General features: G+C 38.8%; 1 protein-coding gene across 4 annotated transcripts in view; it reads left to right on the forward strand.

Annotated features, from left to right (window-relative positions):
- The window catches only part of LOC126236491 (uncharacterized), a 149799-nt gene that overhangs the window by 17217 nt on the left and 104887 nt on the right, over window positions 1-27695 (forward strand). For all 4 annotated transcript variants that reach the window (XM_049945847.1, XM_049945844.1, XM_049945845.1 and 1 more), the window contains exons 3-5: window positions 3264-4566; window positions 9113-9300; window positions 24514-24747. In XM_049945847.1, coding sequence (XP_049801804.1) covers window positions 3264-4566; window positions 9113-9300; window positions 24514-24747 — 1725 coding nt within the window. The remainder of the gene's footprint in view (window positions 1-3263; window positions 4567-9112; window positions 9301-24513; window positions 24748-27695) is intronic.

A 27695-nucleotide genomic window follows, 5' to 3' on the forward strand; every position in this document is an offset into this window, starting at 1 on the left:
GTCCTGATGGAGTCGATAAGTCACTGAAACATAAATCTTTATTCAAAATACATCATCTAATGTAAACACATAAGCCAAACTGCGTCATTGCTGGTCTTTTCCCACCATTCCCTATCTCTCACCAGCTACAAAGAATTGTGATAAATGATTCAATTTGTAGTTGACAAAGGCAATGATCTAGGTGTTGTGGATGACTCAAAAGATGGCAATAGTGTGGCGGTCAGTGCAGTTGACGGAGCAGCGAGAGGTGGACATGGTCACAGTATTTGGGTGCCAGACATGGCGCAGCAGCTCATCGTGGACAAGGAAGAGGGGGTGCCATGCGACATCCACTTCCAGGCAAGGAAGTGGAGAGTTCCAGTGGTACCAAGTGGGGACGGACTGAGCCAGGCGACCTAGCAGATAGGCGCAGCGCCCAGAATGTGTTGCAGAAGGTACCCAGGCTGACGGGACACACCAGATGACATGTTGTAGATGACTCACCACTCTCTGTGTTGCAGCTATGTGTCAGTGACCCCATCAGAAATAAATAAAAAAAAGCACTGCAGAAAAGGCTCCCAGCATCTCTTGGAGCATATGGTGCCTGGGGTATTTCATACAAAGACTTATCAAGCAGTAAGTGGCACTCTTTGGAGATCACTCTAGCAGAGGTCCCTCCTGTGGCATTGAGTGGAGACGATGCATTGTGTGCTACACTCTTATACAAGTCAGGCCATAGTCTTCTCACAATATACCATGGGAAAAAGACAAAAATTTCCTTCTTCTGAGCAACATGCATGCTAGATGTCAAGTGAATGAAAATGTTGAGAAGAAAATGTGATGTTTTATAGTTAAACTGAGGGTGGATTAGATATAGTTGACCAAAGGGTTCGACACTACAGTGTACAAGCTGGCACCCACTGATGGACTGTGCGTATCTTTTGCAATATTCTTGACCCTGCCATGATCAATGTTCACATAATTTTTAAGTTTCTTACCTCTCAGAAGATTTCATTCCGAGCTTTACCCTCAGAAAAGCAGATGAGCTTGCTGACCCATACATACTGCAAAGAGGAGCCAATCTCCCTTTGAAGACACTCGATACTGGTACTGGCCGATATGGAAATAGAAGGCGTTGTCAAATTTTGGTTTCCTGCAAACAGCAAGAGGAGAATAAAACATTAAACATATGCTTCAAGTGCAACAAGTGTGTGTGTGTGTGTGTGTGTGTGTGTGTGTGTGTGTGTGTGCGCAAAAGCTGCCAAGCAAAAGCTCTTGTTGAATGTCTGAACTGTGACTCCATTCCAGCTTAGACAATTCTATCAACTCTTTGTTCCTAAACATTTCCAAATATTTATAATTATAGACCGAAGTTGTTGGTTCTTATGTTTTAGTTCCTTGATTGCAATAAGCAAGAAAACACATGGATCATTTTACTCATCTGCTGCATTTTAGAATGTTTCATAAATTCTCAGTACTTCGCTTATTTGTCTGTAAAAGTAAAAATACTATTAGTACTCACTTAAACAATATGTTTTGAATCAGTTTCATTCTTTTTATAAAGAAAAACATTGTAACATTGTTTTACGTACTTGTTTTAACGATGATTGATGAGAGACTGTGGGATTTATTCTGTAAAATTTAAAATAAAAATAAGCTTATTTCTGAAAATTTGTTTGACCATGTACTGTTCATTTTAGAGACCAAATTATCCTTGGGTATACTTCAGAGTCTTTCTGAACGTTTTGTGAACATGGTGACACTGAAAACACCATCCAGATATGAATGAAACGGCAGTTAACTGTTGTGGGTCAAAAGTGACCCACAGGTACTACTAGGGGTACGGCAAAGTCCGGTACCTCTAGTGTTAAAGTGGTTTTTAGGTGATTTATTTTTGCTTGATTAGACAAGTGTTGGGCTGGTCCCCAATCTTTGCACCAGAATACACGATACACAAATTGTTATAATATTTTAACACATAGCATAGAGAACATAGTTTGTATGATTCGGAGACATGTGATGCGCACAACTTATCTTGCTTAAGTTAACTGATGTCGGGGGAGGGAGGAGGAGGTGCAGGAAGGGCCATGCGAGGTGAAAATACATTAATTTGCAAAATTGTGAAAAACAGGATCCTCTACAATGGGATAAATACTAGGTAAGAGATGTGAGGTATGGATTAGTGTTTGGGGAAATGCAACTTACAGGGATAATATGTTCAGAATAGAAGAGCATGTTATAACAGCTATATCTGATGTTAGTTGTAGAACATTCCGCAAAAACTTCATAAAAAATCTCATATTTGGCAACTAGTATTTAAGTTTTGATGATGAATTGGGAGAGCAGTTTGCACGCAAGAAAGAATCAGTTTATAATTATGTGCTCTGGCCTACAAACACATCTTGATTAAGAGTTTGTGGGAAGCAAGTATGTGTTATTGAAAGACTTGTGCCTTCTGGAAAGGAAATTTTTATTTTTTTCTTGCATTACTGTTTTTGGCTGTTAGTGCTCTTCAGATCAAATTTTGCAAGAGGCCTTCTGTTCTCCAACTACAAATTGTTATGTTAATAACATCTTTCTTGAGTGGTCATGGATGTAATGTTACAGTAACCTTGTATATAGTATGGAGTGCAATAAAATTGTATTTTCACAGGAAAACATTTTATTTACAGGAGACAAATAGATGCAAGTTTGTAATGAATTTGAGTTTTCATTTTGTGCTTTTGCCGCGTCTTGGTGGTCTGCCACTGTAACCTAGACTTTCCATTCACATTTGTCGGCTTCTCTAACTCACAACCAAATAGTCATCTTCCAACTGTCACCATAATTTAGATTTAATATTGACAATTGTTGGGTCTGCCAAATCAGAACCAACTGTCACCTTTCATCCTAATCTAGACATTGGGCTACAATACTGCTTGGTCTGTGACCCCAACCTAGATTCTGCCTTTGAGACACAACAGTGCAAGAGTGCTGTATATGTCAGTAAAAGAAACACCTTTAAGTGGCAAAAGCAGGAAATGGTGAATGGGCTGTCCACATGATATGAGTAATTTGTGTTGTTTTGGTACTGTAACCAATACTCAGCCTGCAGTTGGCTGCGGGTGACATGGAGATGCATTGCCGACATCTGCTCAATATGATGAACAAGCACAGCATGTCACTGACTCTTTGTAAAGTGCAGCCTGCTCTTCATGTCATTTAGATGATAAATAAATGTAGCCATTTGTAATTATCAATTAATACGGAAGGCTAACCTGTCTCTTTTTTTTGTTTTCTTTTAGGATATTCAAGACCACATGAAGGAGGTACATCCTAGCAGTGTGCAGTTAATAGGTCTTCATTGCACTCTTAACATTTTACAGACAACGATTTTCCAACAACATCTTGCACGAAATTTGGAAGAGCTGTACCTACTTTGTGCTTCATTTTTTGAAGCCTTGTCTGAACTTGAAGACACTGACATATCTCAAAAACTGACATTATATTTTGACTGTCTGAATCATATCATATCATTTAGTAAACAAAGTTCTGTAAAAGGTAAACTTAGTACTGGCTTTGTTAGTTGTGTTTCAGCTTCACTTGTGAAAGCAGTGTTGAAACTGCAACAGCAGAGTACTATTGAAGACAGCACTTGTATTGAAAAAGAGACACTTAAGTTTGTGCAGCAAGTATTATTGCCTAAGAACTGTGTTAAAGATATTGTTTCTTCTCTCTCCTCAGTGTTTGAAAGTGAAAGCTGCTCTAATAATGTAATTACTGAAACACTGCTTTATACTTTGCTTTTAGCAAGAGAGAAATTTAATGCAGATGTTGTGTCTAAGCTATATGCTATATTTTTTGGTGCTGTTGTTACCGACACTAAAGAGGACAGCAGTGGTTTATTTCAGGCACTTGTAGTATTTAGCTTTCTTATTGGCTTTAAGCCAACAACTATGGCTCCACTGGGGGACTCCAGGGTACAGTTATTAAGGTACAGAGATTTTAAAATGCTTTTTAATGAGTTGAATGTTCACAAACCACATAATGTTGATGAAACATCATTGGCTGTCTTGAAGGGCTTGCTTGATGTTATAATTACAAAAGAAGCAAACTTGGATGCTGTCATTAAAGAAGTTACAATGTTGAAATGGCTACAAGCTCTGATGTTGTCAGTTGTTCAAGACAATGCTGCATCAGAAAGAATGTTTGAAATATTGTGCTGTTTTGTTCAGCTTAGCCCACTAGTAGTGGAACCAATAATAATGGACATCTTAAAAGAAATAATGTTTTCTAGTAAACCAGTACTGCCAGTAATGTTTAGATATACAACTTTTATGTGTACCATCCTTGAGATGTTTATGAAACTTCATAGACTGCAGAAATTTATTTCAAAATTGTTAACTACTTTAAAGGCTATGTTTGAAGGGCCAGTAACATCTGGATTATTAATGGCTGAGGTCTCAGATGTTTTCCCAGAAAAATTCTGCTCGCAGTTTTCTAAAAATGTCTTGCTGCTGCCCAGTTCTCAGATAATATCAATGATGAGAACCTTTATTTACCATTTAAAAGAAGACTGTCTTCCAAAGCTGCCAGCTTGTAGAAATGGTAAGATTAACTATAGAACAGCAACAAATTGTTTCTGTGTCCTTCAGTGTAACATAGATATTATTACTTTAACCGTGCAGTAGTTGCATGAATTTCTGCTACATTATGGGTCGCTTGGGTGACAGCTGTCACTGACCATTGTTCTCATTGTTATATTAACAATGATGAAACAAAATAGGATATATATGTCCATAATGATTTCAGAGTCATTTAATTATTAAACACCATACATGAATGATCTATGCATATTATAATATCCATACATAACTATTTTAATGAAAACAAACAACAATGAACATATATTGCAGTAAAAATGAATAATAAGTGTAATTTCTGAACATACACTGCAATGCCTGTATATGAGCCTCTCTGATACAAGAGTTAAACCAATATTTCAAAAATTACTTTTCGATACATTTATTATTTCAGTCCGCACTGTCCAAACAATTAACACAGACGTCCTTCAAATGATCAAAGCAGGTCCACCTGGCACACGTAACACACTACTTCTGGTTGATTTGTCCTGTGCTGTGCCACTCTCGTAACAGTAACACATTCTTCCTCTTTTTCTCTTTCTTTCCTCTTGTGGCTTCTTTACAGTCCCCTCCATTCCACGCAGTGGAAATCTGTGCCTCCTGACCTCCTTAGCTACATATGGTGCTCAAAATCTCCTTTGTGTTTGGGGCTTCATAAGTTCACATGCAATAATGGTTAGGAAACCAGTTCTCTTCAGTGCTTTATTTTCATTTTAATTGTATTAAATTCTGAAAAGTAAATAACTTCCACATTGAAATTGAAATGGAAATTGTAACACCAGCGGTTGCAAATGTGATAATTCTCAACTACAGCCCACAAAGTGGAGAAACTTATTTTTGTGCTTGCTAACAATAGCCACATTGAAAGACCAGGGGTGAAAAACTGACCTTTAAAGTGTAACATGAAGCTATACAAATTCACTTATGTGGACAACCTGTACAGGCAACAGCATAACAAAAAGAAAGTTGATGCATGACATATGCCACCCACATGACTACTCAAGGATTAAAGAAATTTTTTGCTTGGCATGTTATGATGTTAAGTCAAATGTTATTGTTTACTAAATGTAATTGATATATGTTGACTATGAGTTTTCAAACTAAGAAGTTAGTTCTCTGTCTGTGTTATTGTTTTTTCAGGGTTTTGCTTTTGAAGTTTTCTGATTTTTTTGTTTTTATGTAAAGGACTCAATGTCACCCCATAAAATGAATTCTGGGAAATGCTTCAGACATTTGGAATTTTTACTAATGCAATTTTTTCAAAAAGTCTTTTGTATGTGACCCATGTTTCCATATAGCTATTTTGAGCATTCAACTGCATTTACTGGTACTGTATTATACAAGACATTTCAGAACGTAAGTGCACTGGGTTTTTATATTTTTTAGAAAAAATGTATTTAAAAAATTACAGTGTTGTTGATACATTTGTTGATTATATTTCCACATAATTGCTATCCTGTTCATTGCATGTGGTGAGTCATGGCACAAGCTTTTTTATGGTCTCGTCAAAGAACTCTCCCACCAGCTCTTTCCACCACTTCAGAACTTGTTTCTGCATTTGCTTGGTGGCTGAAAATTTAATTTCACTCATACGCCTTCAGCAAGGTGAAAAGATGATAAACTGAAGGTGCCAAGTCAGGGTAATATGGGGGGGGGATTCAAATCAATCAACCAAATGAGTCCAAGAGCACCTTGGTGACTAAGCCTGTGTGAGGACAGGCACTGTCGTGCAACAAGCACACTCCTCTCATCAGCATTTCCCTCCTTTTGTTTTGGATGCCCCCTTTTTTTGGTCTCACAATTGTATCTCAGACGATTACAAAAATAATTCATAGACTAGGAAGCAAGAGACAGGTCAGGGCAGCTAGGCACACTACAGGATATCAACAGACAGTGCTGTGATTGAATAATCAAACACATTTAATTGTCTCTTGAGAAGCAGTCATTTAGAACGTAACAAACATTTCTAATCACTGAATAAAGTTTATTGTCAACACAACAGCAAACTGTCTTTCTAGCTGCTCTGGTTCTTGCAGACCTAAGTAATGATAATGTCAGTGGCCACTGTCCCGGGGAGCTGAGCTGTCAAATTGAGATGACAATCTGCACTGAAGAACTGCCCCTGAGTGCTGTCTTCAGCGTCCTTTACACTAGTGCCAGAGATGACACTGATGTCGTGTAATCTTACTGCAGAAGGGACGTGTGGCACCTGCCACACTGGTGCCACCCATTGGGGTCCACAGATACTGATGTTTGCACTGGCAGGTTTTGATGGTCAGCACATGAGTGGAGTCTTACGATGACACAACATCAAAACCACTGTGCAGTGATGGCCTCTGCCTGAGGCAGAAATCCAACCCAAATGACGTATTTCCAGTTCCAAAGCTCTGAGACCATGAGTTTTTTTTGCCCGAAATTGTGGTTTTGAATTTTTTGGGACGCGGGAATTGGTGTGATGCCACTATAACAAATGTCTTTTTGTCTCATGTGTGTAGTGAGCTGCCCACACTTCATGTCCAGTTACAGTAGAGCTCTGAAAAACCTCACCTTCCAATTCAAGTTGCTCAAGAAACTCACTGGCAATATTGATGCAATTTTTCTTGTGCTGCTCTGTCGGCTGTTTTTGGACCCATCTTGCACAGAGTTTTTGATGTGTGTCTCACATGGGAGAATTCTCGCTGTAAAAGATTTTGCTTCGTGAAAAAGTTGCAGCAAGTGTTATTCATTGTGCGAGTAGGAAGTTGATCACAGTATGTAGCTTGCACTTGGTAAGATTTCTTACCGACTTGTTTCATGCAACTGGACACTACAACATGAGTTTATGTGCTACTGTGTTCCTGTGATGCTCACTCTGGACACTGGGTCTTCCTCTACCACTCAGTTTTGCCAACTCTGAAAAATAGAAAATAATGCAGCTTGTAAAGGTCACAGTACACTTACTCTTTGAACATGCCTCATATGTTTGGAATATTCATCTCAGCTACCTATGTTTGTGATGTTTGTATTTGCATTCCATTATTGATTTCAGAGTTATATAATTCCATCCTAAGATGTCCATATGGCTGTCCAAATGAAATGAATACAGAGTTCATAGAGAATTTCAAATAGCATATACAGTGTGTAGCACACCTACTATGCAATCCAGCTTTAGTATCAGATGATTAGAGGACCCTGGCAACAGTTATGCTGAAGTCGAGATACGTACACTTGTCAGATATGATATCAGTAATGAGAACCTGTATTTACTGTTTGAAAGAAGATTGTTTTTCAAAGTTGCTAGTTAGCAGAAATTTCAAGACTCATAAAATGTCAGCCTAATATTTGTCTGTTACACATGTGTGTGTGTGTGTGTGTGTGTGTGTGTGCCTTGACAGTTGTTGTTACTGTGTTCTTCACTCTCCTGCTTATAAAGTTGGCTTGCCGAGTGTTTCTTTATTTCTATGCTATTTGAGTTGCTCTATGTATTAGATGGTCGAGTGAGTTGGACAACCTTATGAATATATAGAATGGAATTAAATAATTCCAAACTTGATAACATAATGTAATTATAGGAATGCAGCATTATTATTGCAGTTGGATAAGAATGGGGGAAATGAGGTCACTGTTGGTGTGGCCCAAATATGGAACCATTCTGACATTCACTTGAAGTGCTTTAGGGGAAAATCTAAATTAAGATATTGGACAGAGATTTGAACACTGTTTAAGAATACAAGTTCATTGTCATAACCACAGTGCCTTCTGCCAAGTCAAATCTTTTTTGGTTACAAGAGTGTTGATGCAAAATTTGGAGAATAGGCTATACCTGTAATTTCTTTCAGTGCACCTCGCTATGCACATTCTTAGTTGGAATTCTTCCCAAGCTTTTGATATATTGAAATTATTTTAATATTCTTCATATTTCTTGTATCTGCTGCAGCCTACATCCTTTTTAAACATTTGTACTGTATTCGTCTCTTGGTCTCCCTCTCAGTCCCCACATGCACACACTTCCCTCCAATACTGAAGTGGTGATCCTCGATGCCTCAGAATGCGTCCCATTGACCTCTCTCTTCTTTTAGTCAACTTGTGCCACAAATTTCTTCACTGAAATTCTATTCAGTCCCTGCTCATACTTCCTCGTGGGTTACGCGATCTACCCAACTAGTCTTCAGCCTTCTTCTGTAGCACCACATTTCAAAAGCTTCTATTCTCTTATTTATTGTACACATTTTACTTCCATACAAGGCTACGCTTTGGAAAAACACCTTCAAAAAATACTTCCAAACATACATATCTGTATTTGATCTACAAAGGTTTCTCTTCTTCACAAATCTTTTTCTTGCCATTGCCAGTCTACATTTTATATCCTCTCTGCTTTGGCTGTCATCAGTTATTTTACTGCCAACATAGCAGAATGCATATACTACCTTCAGTGTCTCATTTCCTAATCAAATTTGTTAGTGGGGAATGTTATTATAGATAAGTAATTTAGCTCCTGTAGTTGGCTGTTGATTTGAAAATTTTTGTTGCAGACAATTCATGTGAATCAGCAGAAATTCATACTGCTTTGCTATCCTGCTTATTGTGCCACTTCTTGGTTGGTATTCGTCTAGCTGAGCATACAGTAATAAATTCTGTTCGTAAACGCTTTTGCGAAGCTCTGGAGGAGATGGCTGATGTGTTGGGACAGTTTGGCTCAGCTGTTGTTCAAATCCAACATGTAAGTCTTTTATATGGTTTTAATGTTATTATGTTTTTTTAATCATATTAATGTTGGCAACTATACCTTGAATATGTGGTTTCCCAAGGCATCTTCAGAAAGTTGGAAATCCTTACACTGCCTTGCCTCTACATTCTTGAGACTCTAAAATTCTTCAGAAAACACATAGTGCCAACTGACCCCAGAGTCATAAAAAATAATGAAATACATGAACACAACACCAGGAAAAACGCAAACCTGCATGTTATATGTACAAACACTCAACTGTGTAAAAAGGGAGTTTTCCACATTGGCCTCCAACTGTTCAACAATCTTCCCACTAGTATTAAGTCCATCGAATACAGCATAAAATTTAGTAAAGCCATGAAGTCATATTTGTTGTGTCACTGTTTTTACTCTGTAAATGAATACTTAGAACAGTAATCTTGCTGTTTGTGTTAAATTGAAAACATTGAGCAAAATAATACATTAGGATACTATAGGCTTACGTTAATATATGTTAAAAATGTTAAATGATATTTTCCGACATCTGCAACACACTGTGTACCGTCAGATCACATGGAATAAATAAATAAATAAAGTCTTGGGTCTGCTGTAAGTCTCAATTTTAAAAAGACAACATATTCTGTTCTGCATATCTAGATGTACTACCATAGTAATAAATGTAACACATGATGAGCAAATAATAGATAGGATTGAAGCATCAAATTTTTAGATGTCCGTTTTGATGATAATTTAGCCTGTAAAAAACACACGTTAGAACTCTTAAAAAGCTTGGTTCAGACACATGTGCTCTTAGAATTGTTGTAAACTTTGTGGAAAGAAAAATAAGTAAGTTGACATATTCTGAATATTTTCATACAGTAATGTCATATGGAATAATAGTCTGGGGGTAACCTGTCTTTAAGAAAGAAGGTCTTCGTCGTTCAAAAACATGCTGTAACAATATAATGTGGTGCTCATCCATGATCATTTTCTAGATATCTTTTTAAAGAGTTTGTCATTCTCACTACTGCTTCACAATATATTTATCCCCTCATGAAGTTTGTTGTAAATATTGTATTGCAGCTTCTTACATGTTCCACCTCCAATCCTATAATTACTAATTGAAATTAATTATTTCAGTTCTATCTCTGCTGATTTTTCAGGACATGTACTTCATTCTTTGTAACAGCACACTGAGCAAACAAGGTGAAAGTTCAAACATGTTGATTGATCAAAATAATTGGTACTTAGTTGGTAAAATTGTTTCTCATATTTCACGTATAGGGGTCTTCTTTTTCCTTTCATGTAGAATATTGACAAAATGTTTGGATTTGCAGGAGTTCACAGATTTAATCTTGTTTTATCCATTCTAGTCAATACACTGGACATGTTTCAGTTTTCAGTTTGTTGATATATTTTTGAAATCTTTTCACAAATTATAAATAACACTATTGCGTTGTGGTTCACAAATATAAAAAGATACTTTTGAAAATTTGTTATTTAGACATAATAGGCAACATTCGCTTAACTTGGACCACATGCAGCCATACACCACTTCTCTCCACAAACTACTCCCCAGCAACCAACTCAGTTTACCCAGTTATAGTCCATAGATCGTTAAATACAAAGATAAATTATTAAATTTCTCCATGTCTGCATACCTCTCTGACTTTTACATTCATCAAAATAATCAAGACTGGTTTTTTTATAAGAAATATTTACAAAGTTAATGACAATTAAAAAAGGGTATTGCAAAATGTGTTATAAAACATATTGTATTGGAAATTACACTAGATGTATAGAACATGACATAGACCAGTTTCATTAAAACCCACCAATCAAAATGTGAGTATGAGAATGATAACAGGTTGATGAAAACATAAAGAGAACAGTTCTGAATTCAGTTTTATGCTTTATACAGTGCAAATTAGTATGTAACAATATTGTCGCAGAAGAAGCTGAGTAGCACCATGGTGGTGTGGTTATGATACTTAAAAGTGTTGCATGGAGGCTCATGAGTTCAAAACTCACCTGGACTGTACAATTTTAATTTCTATATTTGGTTTGAGTACATTCTAGAAGTATCCACAAATGTCAAGAATCATTGTACTGGAATGTTCTATATATATATATATATATATATATATATATATATATATATATATATATATAAGAAGAAAGATGATGAGACTTAGTGTTTTGGAAGTGGGTTACGTATTATTACGTATTGTTGAGTATATATCGGCGGGATAAAATTGTATAGTGGAGTACGGTAAAAAAGAGAAGGTGAATACAAAGGGAAACTACTGGCAAAAACGGCCAGAACACATCCACGTGGAATGTTTCCCTCTGTTATATCTAAAAAGAAAGATGATGAGACTTACCAAACAAAAGCGCTGGCAGGTCGACCTGCCAGCGCTTTTGTTTGGTAAGTCTCATCATCTTTCTTTTTAGATATATTTTTTCCACGTGGAATGTTTCCCTCTGTTATATATATATATATATATATATATATATATATATATATATATATATATATATATATATATATAAAACAAAGATGATGTGACTTACCAAATGAAAGTGCTGGCAGGTCGAAAGACACACAAACATACACACAAAATTCAAGCTTTTGCAACAAACTGTTGCCTCATCAGGAAAGAGGGAAGGAGAGGGAAAGACGAAAGGATGTGGGTTTTAAGGGAGAGGGTAAGGAGTCATTCCAATCCCGGGAGCGGAAAGACACCTTAGGGGGAAAAAAGGACGGGTATACACTCGCACACACACACGTATCCATCCACTTTGTGTTCTGGCCGGAGGCAGTTTGCTCTGCACTCTTGTATGTGCAGATGCTGAATAAACCTTCATCAAGTGAAGTTAGTGTTCGTCATTCCTCTAATTACATCTTCTTCTATGTGACATTATTCTGGTGGAGACGCTGGTATTGGAACTTGTGATAGCGCACATTATCGACGACACACCAGGCCACGACAGAGCCACCATTTACGTGGCGAGAAACCCGAGTTCAAGCCATATCACAGGCTACGGGAGACAGAAAAAGAAGAAGGCATTACGATGACAGCAACAGTGTGCCACCACATGAGACATCCTTCCGGGTTCTCTGGTGTTGATGGCCAAGATCCAAACAAGTGGCCAAAGGTATATGAGTGTATAGCCAAATTTAACAAGTGGGATGACACCATGTGTTTGGCTAACGTATTTTTCTATTTGAAGGTCACTGTCAAGCAATGGTATGAGAACAGTGAAGAGAAGTTCACAAGCTGGGAAGTATTCCAGGCGAAACTGTGCAAGTATTTTGGCGACACACAACAACATAAATGCAAGACTGAAGATAAATTAAAGTGCAGGCCACAGCATCCAGGAGAAACTACTGCGTCCTACATGCAAGACGTCTTTGAGCTGTGTAAAATAGTGGATCCTAGAATGAAGGAGGAGGATAAGGTTGCACATCTCATGAAGGGTGTTGCTGAGGACATGTATCAAGCCCTACTCCTGAAGGAGGTTTCGACAGCAGACCACTTCATAAAATGGTGCCAGTATATCGAGACAATGCATCAAAAAAGAATTACACACAAGAAGTTTGAACGACTTCCAGATGTCGTATTGATGTCAGGAAGCAACTGATTTCACAAGTGTTCTTCATCATATAGAGAGAGAGGAAGTTCAGAAGGCACTTGAATTGCACGGTGAACAAAAAACCAAGACACTTCAAGAGGTCATAAGGGAGGAAGTGGAACAGACATTGAACCCAATGTCTCTTCCTTCATTTCCCTTTAAATGGTGAAAAAGTTGAGACCCAGGTGGAGTTAATGTTCCTACAATGCCACCTGAGGAATCTGTTTGGGCACCAAGGAAGACTGACATCCGAAGGTCCCATTATAACCAACCAGAATGTTTCCACTGTGGACGACCAGGACTTGTGGTGTGCTATTGTTGAGAAAGGCGGCGGATATTTGATGACGCCAATGCCAAAAGACAGCAGACCAATCTTAGCCGACGCCAACTCCGGGACGACGAAGATGAACAAGAAGATGTGGGTGCGGGATGATGTAAGTCACTATCGACGCAAGCTAGCCACTGGAGAGGACACTCTCCAACACACTGTTCAAGGTCCCCATAGCTGTTTAGAAGCTCTGGCCGATCACCTAGCTGCTGCAACCTGGAAAACTAAAGGGTGCGACCTTCCTTGGAGTTGAGGCTGCCGAAGAGAAAAATCCTCCGCCGTCGATCACCACAAAAATGATAGGAAACTACATTGATATCCTCATGGATGGCCGACCAGCCCAAGATCATGTGGACTTTGGAGCATCATATTCAGTCATTTTGGAGAAGTACCGTCGCCAGTTGCAGAAAACTGTATTCGTCGACAACAAAACATCTCTGCTGAAGGTGGCTAATGGGAAATATGTAAAACCTACAGGAAGATGTACCGTTCATGTGGGTATAAGTGGCAATACACAGTCCTTAGAATTCATCATCTTACAAGAGTGTAGTTGTGACGTCATTCTCAGATGGGACTTCCTGATAGCTTCTCAGACAATTACAGAATGTGGTCGCTCAAAGATTCTGCTAGACGAGATGAGATACTGTGGACAGGAAGATGCACATCCGAGTGTGTGGAGACTGTGTGCTGGATGAAGTGATCATTCCTGCAGTCAGTACTAGAAAGGTAACTGTCACGTGTCATGCCTTGCATCAACCAGTGGATCTTGTAGTGGAATGTAAGAGAAGCATACAACTGAAGAATAACTTGGTCATCCCAGCCTCTGTCGCCTCATTTAAGAATGGATTCAGTGAATTATGGATAGCTATCTGTCGCTGAGAACCGCCGCTGAGAACCGCAGATCCTTCCAAGACGCATATGCATAGCAAGTGCTGAGCAGGTCATTGAAGAACAGTTGAGCTTCATATAAACCTCCCACACCGAGTCTGTGGGCGAAATTAGTGCTACCACTATGAGACAAGATCTTCTAGCTCGACTATCACCAGTTCTCACTAAGGAACAACAGAAGAAGCTACTTGCCATTCTTCCAAGAGTTCTCTGAATGATTCAATCCACAGGTGAAGCACAAATTAGACAAATCGATGATGAAGCACTGGATTAGCACTGGAGACCATCAACCTATAAGTCAGAGAGCATACTGTGTGTCATCAACAGAACATTGAATAATTAGTGACGGGGTAGAGAAAATGAATACAGGAAGCTTAATAAGATAACTAAAAAGGACGTTAAACCTCACCCTCTTCCACAAATTGACGATACACTATATTGTCTGAAGGGGGCTAAGTTTTTCTCAACCATGGACATGTACTCGGTACTGGCAAATCGAAGTAGATGAGGCTGATCATGAGAAAACTGCATTCATCACTCCTGACGGCCTGTATGAGTTTAAGGTAATGCCGTTTGGTTTGTGTAATGCACCAGCAACTTTTGAACAGATGATTGATAATCTTTTACTTCATCTGAAGTGGACGATGTGTCTTTGTTATTTAGATGACATTATAGTGTTCTCAGAGACATTTGATGAACATATAAAAAGACTGAGGGCCATTCTTAAGTGTCTCCAACAAGGTGGGCTGAAACTTAGTCCGAGAAAGTCTCTCTTTGGAGCAAAAGAAATCAAAATATTTTGACACCTTGTGTCAAACGAAGATGTGCGGCAAGACCCAGAAAAGGTGAGATCTATAACGGAATTTGCTATTCCTAAAAGTATAAAAGATGTGAGAAGCTTCCTCGTTTTATGTCCTTAATACTGTCGTTTTGTCAAAGTCTTTTGTATCAAAGCCAGGCCACTCCAAGAGTTGTTAAAAGTCAATACTAAATTTATCTGGGGTGGTGCTCAACGAGATTCTTTCAATGTGCTGCAAAAAGCTCTCACAGCTGACCCTGTACTTGGTCTGTATGATGAGAGAGCACCTACAGAACTACACACAGATGCCAGTGGTTATGGGATCGGTGCTTTTCTGGTGCAAATTTTGGATGGAAAAGAGAAGGTTACAGCCTAAGCTTCTAGGACACTTACAAAAGCCGAGAGAAACTACTCGACTACAGAAATTGTATGTCTTGCTGTTATCTGGGCCATGTGCAAATTTCGACAGTGTCTCTACGGAAGGCCATTCACAGTTGTTACAGACCATCATTCACGTTGTAGGCTGACAGGTCTTAAGGATCCAACTGGACGACTCACCAGGTGGGCACTACATCTTCAATAGTATGACTTTACCATAGTGTACAAGATGCCGACTGTCTCTCCAGAAACCCTGTGCAAGACCATCAAGACTTTGATGAAGATTGTGATTGTCTCGCTGCACTCCAGGATCTCTCTGCTGAGCAGAAGAAGGATGCCAAGATATCTCAAATTATGGTTGCCTTAAATCACTTAGAGGACGTGAAAGGACTATTTAAGGTAGTTAATGGAATACTTTGCAAGAAAAACTTTGAACCGTTTGCAAAGAGGTGGCTACCAGTGATTCCTAAACATATGTGCTTAGATGTTCTACAGAAATTCCATGACACACCTGAGGCTGGACATTTAGGATTTATTAAGACCTACGATAGAATCCACAAGAGATTTTTCTGGCCAAGTTTATTTACATCTACATCTACATCCATACTCCGCAAGCCACCTGACGGTGTGTGGCGGAGGGTACCCCGAGTACCTCTATCGGTTCTCCCTTCTATTCCCGTCTCATATTGTTCGTGGAAAGAAGGATTCTGTGTGGGCTCTAATCTCTCTGATTTTATCCTCATGGTCTCTTCGCGAGATATATATAGGAGGGAGCAATATACTGCTTGACTCTTCGGTGAAGGTATGTTCTCGAAACTTTAACAAAAGCCTGTACCGAGCTACTGAGCGTCTCTGCTGCAGAGTTTTCCACTGGAGTTTATCTATCATCTCCGTAACGCTTTCGCGATTAGTAAATGATCCTGTAACGAAGCGCGCTGCTCTCTGTTGGATCTTCTCTAGCTCTTCTATCAACCCTATCTGGTACGGATCCCACACTGCTGAGCAGTATTCAAGCAGTGGGCGAACAAGCGTACTGTAACCTACTTCCTTTGTTTTCAGATTGCATTTCCTTAGGATTCTTCCAATGAATCCCAGTCTGGCATCTGCTTTACCGACGATCAACTTTATATGGTCATTCCATTTTAAATCACTTCTAATGTGTACTCCCAGATAATTTGTGGAATTAACTGCTTCCAGTTGCTGACCTGCTATTTTGTAGCTAAATGATAAGGGATCTATCTTTTTATGTATTCACAGCACATTACACTTGTCTACATTGAGATTCAATTGCCATTCCCTGCACCATGCGTCAATTCGCTGCAGATCCTCCTGCATTTCAGTACAATTTTCCATTGTTACAACCTCTCGATACACTACAGCATCATCTGCAAAAAGCCTCAGTGAACTTCCGATGTCATCCACAAGGTCATTTATGTATATTGTGAATAGGAGTGTGTGTCACTACGTGTTGCACTGTAGAGAGTGCCAGAGGAGAATGGCAGTTGCTCAGAAACCACCTGGCCGGTTCATACCTATTCCACCAGCTGAAATGCCTTTCCAGCATGTTGGGATTGACCTACTTGGACGATTTCCAATGTGTGCTACTGGCACCAGATGTATTATTGTTTGCGCTGATTATCTGACACGCTATGCCATTACAAAAGCCATGAAAACGGCTGAAGCATCCGAGGTAGCCAAATTCATCATGGAAGACATTGTATTAAAACACGGTGCCCTAGGGTCATTAATTATGGCTCGAGGGAAAGTTTTTCAATCAAATCTTGTGACAGAGATAAACCATCAGTGCAACATTACTCATCACATGACGACTGCCTACCATCCGCAAACTAACGGGCTTACTGAACGCCTTAATAAGACCTCGGCCAACATGCTATCAGTGTTCGTCAGTGTTGAACGGAGCAACTGGGATGAGGTGCTACCTTTCATGATGTTTGCTTACAACACCACCAAACAAGACACCACAGGATTTATGCCATTTTACCGGGCACATGGGTGTGAGGCGACTACAACGATGGATACTTTGTTTCCGTTACATCCTGATGACGTGGACAATGACTACATCGGCCAGGTGTTAACCAGCGCTGAGGAAGCTCAGCAGTTAGCTCGACTCCACATGATGCAGGCTCAAGAAAATGATCGCCGAAAGTATGACACGAGCCACTGCCCTGTTGTCTACCAGCCTGGTGTCCTCTTCTGGATCTTCACTTCACTTCTGTTCGGAAGGTTGGTCTCTCTGAGAAGCTCCTCAGGCGCTACTTTGGACCTTATAAGGTTGTAAGACAGTTGTTTGATGTTACTTATGGAGTTGAAGATTTCGACTCTGACACAAGACGACGAAAGATCAGAGATATGGTCCACGTCCTTCGAAGGAACCCTTACAAGGATCCTGCCACCCAAGGTAAATTCAAAGCTCCAGCGACAGGCAACAAGTGGAAAGGTGATGAAGAGTGCAGCAGCAAAAGAAGTTCTGAGAAGATCACTGCCAGGGCGAGCGTCAGTCATGGGGAGCCGGAGTATGCAGGACCGATGACTCGTTCCCGGACTAGGAGGACATAACACTGAGATGCTGTTCTCTTAAGGAGGGAGCAATGTCATACAAGGAGCTGAGTAGCACTGTGGTGAGGTGGTTATGATACTAAAATATTGCATGGAGGGTTGTGAGTTCAAAACTCACCTGGACTGTACAATTTTAAATTCTATATTTGGTTAGAGTGCATTCTAGAAGTATCCATAAATGTCAAGAATCATTGTACTCTTGTATGCGCAAGTGCTGAATAAATCTTCGTTAAGTGAAGTTAGTGTTCATAATTCATCTAATTACATCTTCGTCTACTTGAAAATATTATGAAAAGGGAAGTTGTCACCATATAGTGAAGATACTGAGTCGCAAATAGGCACAACAAAACGACTGTCACAAATAAGCTTTTGGCCAACAAGGCCTTCATCAAAAATAGACGACGAACACACACACACACACACACAAACACACACAAACACACACATACACACATACACACACACACACACACACACACACACACACACAGCCGCGCATTCACAAATGCAACTCACTCACAAGACTGCAGTCTCCGGCAACTGAAGCCACACTGGAAACAGCAGCAGCAATGTATGATGGGCGTGATGACTGGGTGGGGGTAAAGAGGAAGCTGGGGTGGGGAGGAGGAGGGATAGTAGGGTAGGGGTGGGGGACAGTGAAGCGCTGCTTGGGAGCACACAGGGATGAGGTGGAGAGTGGGTAGGATAGCTATGTGCAGTTGGGAGATTAGACGGAGAGCAGAGGAGTGGTGTGGGGGGGGGGGGGGGTAGCGGAAAAAGAGAGAAGTAAAAAGACTGAGTGCGATGGTGGAATGAAGGCTGTGTAGTGCTAGAATGGAACAGGGCAGGGGATGGATTAGATTAGATTAGATTTACTTTCATTCCAATTGATCCGTAGTGAGGAGGTCCTCCAGGATGTGGATGGGTGAGAACAGTGACTAACGAAAGTTGAGGCCAGGAGGCTTATGGGAACATACGAGAAATCCCATCTACGCATTTCAGAAAAGCTGTTGTTGGTAGGAAGGATCCAGATGGCACAGGCTGTGAAGCAGTCATTGAAATGAAGGATGTTGTGTTGGGCAGCGTGCTCAGCAATGGTTTGTCGGTGGCCATCAATACAGGCAGACAGCTTGTCAGTTATCATGCCACATAGAATGCAGCACAGAGTTTGCAGTTTAGCTTGTAGATCACATGACTGGTTTCAGAGGAAGCCCTGCCATTGATGGGATAGGTGATGTTTGCGACCTGACTGGAGCAAATGGTGGGGACAAATCTTGCTTCTAGATCTATTACAGGCATATGAGCCATGTGGTAAGCAGTTGGGAGCAGGGATTGTGTAGGGATGGACGAGTATATTGTGTGGGTTTGGTGGATGGTGGAATACGACTGTGAGAGGGTTGGGAAGGATAGTGGGCAGGACATTTCTTATTTCAGGGCACAACGGAACCCTGGCGGAGAATGTAATTCTGTTGCTCCAGTCCTGCGTGGTACTGAGTTGTGAGGGGAATGCTCCTCTGTGGCTGGATGGTGAGACTTTGGGAGGTGGTGGGAGGCTGGAAAGATAAGGCTCAGGAGATTTGTTTTTGTACAAGGTTGGGAGGATAATTATGATCTGTGAAGGCTTCAGTGAGACCTCGGTATATTTCAAGAGCGACCGCTCTGCAGGTGCAATGACCACTGGTGGCTAGGCTGTATGGAAAGTACTTCTTGGTATGGAATGGTTGGCAGCTGTTGAAGTGGTGGTATTGCTGGTGGTTAGTAGGTTTCCATATCAAACCTACTTTCTTTCAAGCCTCAATTTGATCCTGAGATCAAATCAAGGCTTGAAATAAATTATATGTTCTTAAATTTGCGTAAAAGCCCATCAGTGTTTCTCTGCATAAAAATTTGTTTAACTGGCTGGAGTCCAACACCAATCTCACACTTAAATCTCTCTTCATCACTACAAGTGGTTATTGTAAGGACTGGTACTTCTTTCAGTAACATCACATACTTCCATTTTGTGCAATTCTTTCTTTACTGCTGATCTTTTGGCAGTTGTTACACTATAAGGTCTTGTAAAAAATGACTTGTGAGGTTTCAACTGTAAAGTATGCTGGTTACATTTTACTCGTCCTGACACATTATTAATAAAGACATCACTGTACTCCCAAAGTAAATATCATAATTTCTGTTTCTGATGTTCGCTGAGCCCACCAGCTTCTCGTACTTTAATGTTAACACAGTCTTCAAACTCTGCCTCATCTGTGTCAATACCAGAATGTCATAGTTCACACCTCCAACTTCTTTCAAAAACTGAATACCATTAACTTTACCATTACTGTTGCTGTTGAAATTTGACTTGAGAAAATTGGTTACAACACAGCTTGCATGTGGTCTTGGAATACAGATCTTCTGTTGTCTTCTCCAAACAAAACCTACTTTCCCTACCCAATTTATCCCCAGTAAAAAATCCTCTGAAAGTCCTTGAGTAAAATCTACTCCTTCAAGTAATCAGAGCCTGATTCTTCACTGTTTTACTATGTCTACCTGTAGCACCTCTGATTTTAACTAAGGCCTCAGAAACTCATGACACCTGGCTCCCTATGTTGACAAGGCACCTGCCTTCCTATAATCCTATCTTTAATGTTAATGAAGGAATTACAAACTTCACCATAATCACTGTGTTTAACATTTTTGAATAACAAATCATCTTCAATGTCTTTGGAGCTGTCACCTATGGTTTGTATCTTACTTGTATTGGTCTTATCTGGATTACAAAGTTTCATCACACTAACAGAAAAATCATTACTAGTACTATCCACACCTAGAATGTCTCTTATCCAAGAAATTTCACTCCACTGACATTGATCTTCACTTGTGTACTTACCTTTTAGTTATTTACAGATATCCTACTCAATTTCTAAAATTTTCATCATTCTGAAATACCTCACTATGTAAACACAAGTTATAAAAGAATACTTCATCACTAACAATCTCAGCCAAAAATTTATCATTACTCTCACTACTGTTAGCTGAAGTACCTTCACCATTGGAATATAAACTTGTTACTGGAAATTAAACTCAGGACTCAGTAGCTTTACCACTATCATTATAATTACTTCTTTTCTCAACTATGCCTTTGGATATTTCTACACACTATCATGAATATCAGGTTCCTCCTTATCATCATATATCTCATCTTCTTCCTTAAAACATAAAAAATATTTCTCATCTGTACTTTTCCCCATAGGATCGTCATCATCACCTTCACACGTAATAATACAAAAATCACTACAAAAATAATTACCTCTCAGATCATTTTTAAACATAGGATCATTTTCGTATCCAGATTCGTTGTTGTTGTTGTTGTGGTCTTCAGTCCAGAGTCTGGTTTGATGCAACTCTCCATGCTACTCTATCCTGTGCAAGCTTCTTCATCTCCCAGTACCTACTGCAACCTACATCCTTCTGAATCTGCTTAGTGTGATGTACCCATCTAATCTTCAACATTCTTCTGTAGCACCACATTTTGAAAACTTCTATTCTCTTCTTGTCCAAACTATTTATCGTCCATGTTTCACTTCCATACATGGCTACACTTCATACAAATGCTTTCAGAAATGACTTCCTGACGCTTAAATCTATACTCGATGTTAACAAATTTCTCCTCTTCAGAAATGCTTTCCTTGCCATTACCAGTCTACATTTTATATCCTTTCTACTTTGACCATCATCAGTTATTTTGCTCCCCAAATAGCAAAACTCCTTTATTACTTTAAGTGTCTCATTTCCTAATCTCATTCCCTCAGCATCACCCGACTAAATTCAACTACATTCCATTATCCTCATTTTGCTTTTGTTGATGTTCATCTTATATCCTCCTTTCAAGACACTGTCCATTCCGTTCAACTGCTCTTCCAAGTCCTTTGCTGTCTCTGACAGAATTACAATGTCATCGGCGAACCTTAAAGTTTTTACTTCTTCTCCATGGATTTTAATTTCTACTCCGAATTTTTCTTTCATTTCCTTTACTGCTTGCTCAATGTACAGACTGTATAACATCGGGGACAGGCTACAACCCTGTCTCACTCCATTCCCAACAACTGCTTCCCTTTCATGTCTCTCGACTCTTATAACAGCCATCTGGTTTCTGAACAAATTGAAAATAGCCTTTTGCTCCCTGTATTTTATCCCTGCCACCTTCAGAATTTGAAAGAGAGTATTCCAGTCAACATTTTCAAAAGCTTTCTCTAAGTCTACAAATGCTAGAAACGTAGGTTTGCCTTTCCTTAATCTATCTTCCAAGATAAGTCGTTGGGTCAGTATTGCCTCACGTGTTCCAGTATTTCTACGGAATCCAAACTGATCTTCCCTGAGGTCGGCTTCTACCAATTTTTCCATTCGTCTGTAAAGAATTTGCGTTAGTATTTTGCAGCCGTGACTTTTAAACTGATAGTTTGATAATTTTCACATCTGTCAACACCTGTTTTCTTTGGGATTGGAATTATTATATTCTTCTTCAAGTCTGAGGGTATTTCGCCTGTCTCATATATCTTGCTCACCAGATCATAGAGTTTTGTCAGGACTGGCTCTCCCAAGGCTGTCAGTAGTTTTAATGGAATGTTGTCTATCCCAGGCATTGTTTCGACTCAGGTCTTTCAGTGCTCTGTCAAACTCTTCACGCAGTATCATATCTCCCATTTCATCTTCATCTACAGTCTCTTCAATTTCCATAATATTGTTCTCAAGTACGCCGCCCTTGTATAGACCCTCTGTATACTCCTTCCACTTTTCTGCTTTCCCTTCTGTTCTTAGAACTGGGTTTCCAGCTGAACTCTTGATATTCATGCAAGTGGTTCTCTATTCTCTAAAGGTCTCTTTAATTTTCCTGTAGGCAGTATCTATCTTACCCCCAGTGAGATAAGCCTCTACATCCTTACATTTGTCCTCTAGCCATCCCTGCTTAGCCATTTTGCACTTCCTGTCGATCTCATTTTTGAGACGTTCCTATTCCTTTTTGCTTGCTTCATTTACTGTATTTTTACATTTTCTCCTTTCATCAATTAAATTCAATATTTCTTCTGTTACCCAAGGATTTCTACTAGCCCTCATCTTTTTATCTACTTGTTCCTGTGCTGCCTACACTACTTCATCCCTCAGAGCTACCCATTCTTCTTCCACTGTACTTCTTTCCCCCATTCCTGTCAATTGTTCCCTTATGCTCTCCCTGAAACTCTGTACAACCTCTGGTTTAGTCAGTTTATACAGGTCCCATCTCCTTAAATTCCCCCCTTTTTGCAGTTTCTTCAGTTTTAATCTACACTTCATAACCAATAGATTGTGGTCAGAGTCCACATCTGCCCCTGGAAATGTCTTACAATTTAAAACCTGGTTTCTAAATCTCTGTCTTACCATTATATAATCTATCTGAAACCTTCTAGTATCTCCAGAGTTCTTCCATGTATACAACCTTCTTTCATGATTCTTGAACCAAATGTTAGCTATGATTAAGTTGTGCTCTGTGCAAAATTCTACCAGGCGGCTTCCTCTTCATTTCTTACCCCCAATCCATATTCACCTACTATGTTTCCTTCCCTCCCTTTTCCTACTGTCAAATTCCAGTCATCCATGACTATTAAATTTTCGTCTCCCTTCACTTTCTGAATAATTTCTTTTATCTCATCATATATTTCATCAATTTCTTTGTCATCTGCAGAGCTAGTTGGCATATAAACTTGTACTACTGTAGTAGGTGTGGGCTTCGTGTCTATTCAGATTCATGAGAGTCATTTACACATAACACACTGTGTGCTTCTGACTTACCTGGTTATTCCACAAATTGACTAATTCCAAAATCATTACATACTTCAGTTACCTGTTCCGATAAGGTATTGAAGGTATTGTTTTCTGCCCATTCATAAAAGTTTACTAAATTCGTTTCTACTTCATGTTCAATGTCATCATATGTGTTGTCAGTTTTGTATTTTTGTTTTGGTGTGTTGGTTGGTGTAATGGCGCATGGAAGCAATGGCGTCAAAAGATTGTGAATGCAGCAGTCAGTTCCATTGACAGCATTGCAATGCATGCATTGAAACTCATGCTTAGCATGTTGAACAGTTGTTGTGAGTTAAGTTATTGTTATAAAGTGTAAACTGTTTGTGGCAATATGGTACTAAATATTCATTTCTGAACATATCGGAGTACTCAGATTAAGATCCTTCACCATCTTTATAATTTTGGATACTGAGGACACCCTTTGATACCCTGTGTTGTTATTCTTTGCTCACAAAGTAGTACGTAGCACAATCATAGCACCAGAACTAAAAACAATCTCAAAAAGATTTCAGGGTATAATATTATTTAAGAAATGTAGTTGAGTTTCAAAAATTAAAGGACTTTCTACCTCATTGTTGAGTTTCTTCATAGGGATCTGAAAAGTAATGTGGATTTCAGTTAGCAATATTTATTGTACAATGGTTTTAATTATAATTTTATAAATTCCACATTATTGACTTGCACTTTAGTAAAAGCTACTTCTTTGACTTCTTTCCTCATCAAGGAGACTACAATTTCTGTGGAATAAATGTCATGGGACATAACATAATGATTCCAAACTGACTGCTTTTGTGCCCTGTTTCAGAGACCCAGGTTAGTGGTGTCATATTTGAAAACATGCCATTGTTGGGGACAGCTGCATATTTTATTGTTATATTATTGTGAGGATACCTACACTCCAGAGGTTTCTGTTCCCCATGTTGAAGATTTGACTGCAACTAATTTGACACCATTGCATCGCTATTTGTCACCGGACATCTGGGCACTCCTTACACAAAGAGTAATCAACTTTGGAGAGCAACCTTGCAAGGACATATTGGTGAGATACTTTATACTTTCTTTTTACATTCATAATGGGACTGGTAATCAGTACTTTGCTAAATTTTTGATGAAATTATGAAAATGTAGAGAGAGGCCCCATGGTATTGTGAATATTACTTTGGAATGGAATGTTAAGTAACCTGCAGATAGAATTGTGACAAGATGATGTCCTCTCAAAAGAATAAATATGCAGCTAAGTGTATGTGTGAAGAGAATCTTAAAAAAATAAAATTAATGAAATAAAAGATTTAAATAAATGCATTGAAAAGACAGTTGTAGATTTGGGAACGAATATAAAGTGACACAATCCATAAATTTCTTCATTATGATAATTAGAGTGTCACTTAGAAACTTATAGGAAATATGGTTGGAGAAAATCAGAGACAGATCAATAATAAGGAAAATACATAAAATTTATTTATGGTCATAAATATCAAATGATTGATACATTGAGTGTTTGCTACTCTGTTGGATTTTACTTGTTTCACTGCAGATTTATATTGATAGTATTGTTTGTTGGCAGTGACACTATCCTCCCAAGCCTTTACGTTGAAATAATTAATGATTACTTTTCTGTGTTGACCGTCGTCTCACTGACAGCCAAATGCAAACTTTACATGTCAAACCAATCAAAACACAGTATTACTTGCAGTTGAAAGGAAACCATTCCTTTACTGTGTAATTTACCATACAAACAATCTGAATTCAATTTTAGCACCATGGTCATTATGCAAAATGTGTGCTGGGAGAAGTATTATTTTTCTTGGCTCATTTGGGAATGTGGTCTCCCAGAACTTTGTGAGTGAGCCTCTCTGTGATACCCACCACCCCTAATGGAGTTTTTTGGACATTTCTGTAATACTCCCACAATGAATACACAAACTTGTGATGAATTATGCAGCTCTTCTTTCATCTACATCTACATCAACATCAACATCTGTACTCTGCAAATCACATTAAGTGCCTTGCAGAGGGTTCATCAAACCACCATCACAATTCTCTATTATTCCAGTCTTGTATAGTGCACGGAAAAAACGAACACCTATATCTTTCTATGCGAGCTCTGATTTCCCTTATTTTATTATGGCAATTGTTTTCCCTATGTAGGTCAACAAAATATTTTCGCATTCAGAGGAGAAAGTTGGTGATTCAAATTTCGTGAGAAGATTCCACCGCAACGAAAAATGTGTTTGTTTTAATGATGTCCACACCAAATCATGTATCATTTCAGTGACACTCTCTCCTCTATTTCATGATAATATAAAACGTGCTGCACCCCTTTGAACTTTTTCGTTGTATTCTGTCAATCCTGTCTGCTAAGGGTCCCACAACACACAGCAGTATTCTAAAAGAGGACGGACAAGCATAGTGTAGGCAATTTCTTTAGTAGATCTGTTACATTTTCTAAGTGTCCTGCCAATAAAACGCAGTCTTTGGTTAGCCTTCCCCACAACCTTTTTCTATATGTTCCTTCCAGTTTAGGTTGTTCGTAATTGTTATTCCTAAGTATTTTGTTGAATTTACGGCCTTTAAATTTGACTTATTTATCATGTAACCAAAGTTTAACAGATTCCTTTTAGCACTCATGTGGATGACCTCACACTTTCCATTATTTAGGGTCAATTGCCAGTTTTCACACCATACAGATGTCTTTTCGAAATTGTTTTGAAATTTGTTTTGATCTCCTGATGACTTTACTGGTCGATAACCAACAGGATCATCTGCAAACAACCTAAGATGGCTCCTCACATTGCCTCCCAAATCGTTTATATAGATAAGTAACAGCAAAGGGCCTATAACACTACCTTGGGGAATGCCAGGAATCACTTCTGTTTTACTTTGAAGCTTTCCTACCTTTTCTGGTTATATAACTTGACAACAACTGAAGTTAGATGGACAATACTCAAGATTTGGCCAAACAAAGGTTTTGTAAGTAATATCTTTTGTGTATGGATTACACTTCCTTAAGGTTCTTCCGGTAAACCTGAGTCAGGCTTGTGTACTCACTAAAGCTGTTTTTATGTGTCCATTCCATATTAAATTGCTGCACATAGAAACTCCTAGATACCTGCAGCTTGTGCCTCATTCCAGTGACTGACTGCTGATTGCATATACAAATAATACCAGATCTGTTACTTCCTTGTGTGTTGAGTCAGCTGCTAATCTTTTTATCAAATTCTGATCATCTGCAAGTTTCCCTGTCCATTTCATTACAAGTTTTTAACAACTTAGTTATTTATTACCATAAAGTTTTACATCTGTTATGTAGAATGTATAACAGGTCATACATTTTACAGTCATCATGTTTAAAGTACATATTGATTCATAGTTCATTTTACAATTGTCCTGTCATAAAGCTCGAATTGATTGAGATAAAGGCGTGTGATGATTATAAAAGACTTGTGCCATTCCATGAAGCCATGAAAAGTGATAATAATAATAATAATAATAATAATCTTACTGGACAGCATGTGGTGCCTATGGATTAAATTATTCTAATGTCTTTTTCTGTTAAGATACAGGGTCTTTGAAACACTGGAGTGTCTGTTCTGTGCATCTGAGGCCAACTTCTAAGTTTATATACTTTTTATGTATCCTTTCATATACAGTTACTGGACATGATCTTGTCCTAGTTATTTTAGGGTCACTTTTACATTTTCTTAGCAGGTACTATATCAGAAAATGAGATTTATTTTTAATGTTGTTTTATATATAAACTAAATGTATTCGCCCTTGTCCAGGAATTCTGGTGTGTGTGTGTGTGTGTGTGTGTGTGTGTGTGTGTGTGTGACTAACTCTGTTTGGGCTGTATGTCTAGTCTATGCATATTCATGTAATAATGACTAATTTTGCTATTAGTGTCCTTGTATTTTCAAGTTTCCTCATTATGGATCATTTGGTTATATACATTTCTCAGTTTTGTTCTCTATGTCTGTGCTATCCTCA

This window comes from Schistocerca nitens, chromosome 2 (assembly GCF_023898315.1).
Source record: "Schistocerca nitens isolate TAMUIC-IGC-003100 chromosome 2, iqSchNite1.1, whole genome shotgun sequence".
Classification (NCBI taxonomy): Eukaryota; Metazoa; Arthropoda; class Insecta; order Orthoptera; family Acrididae; genus Schistocerca; species Schistocerca nitens.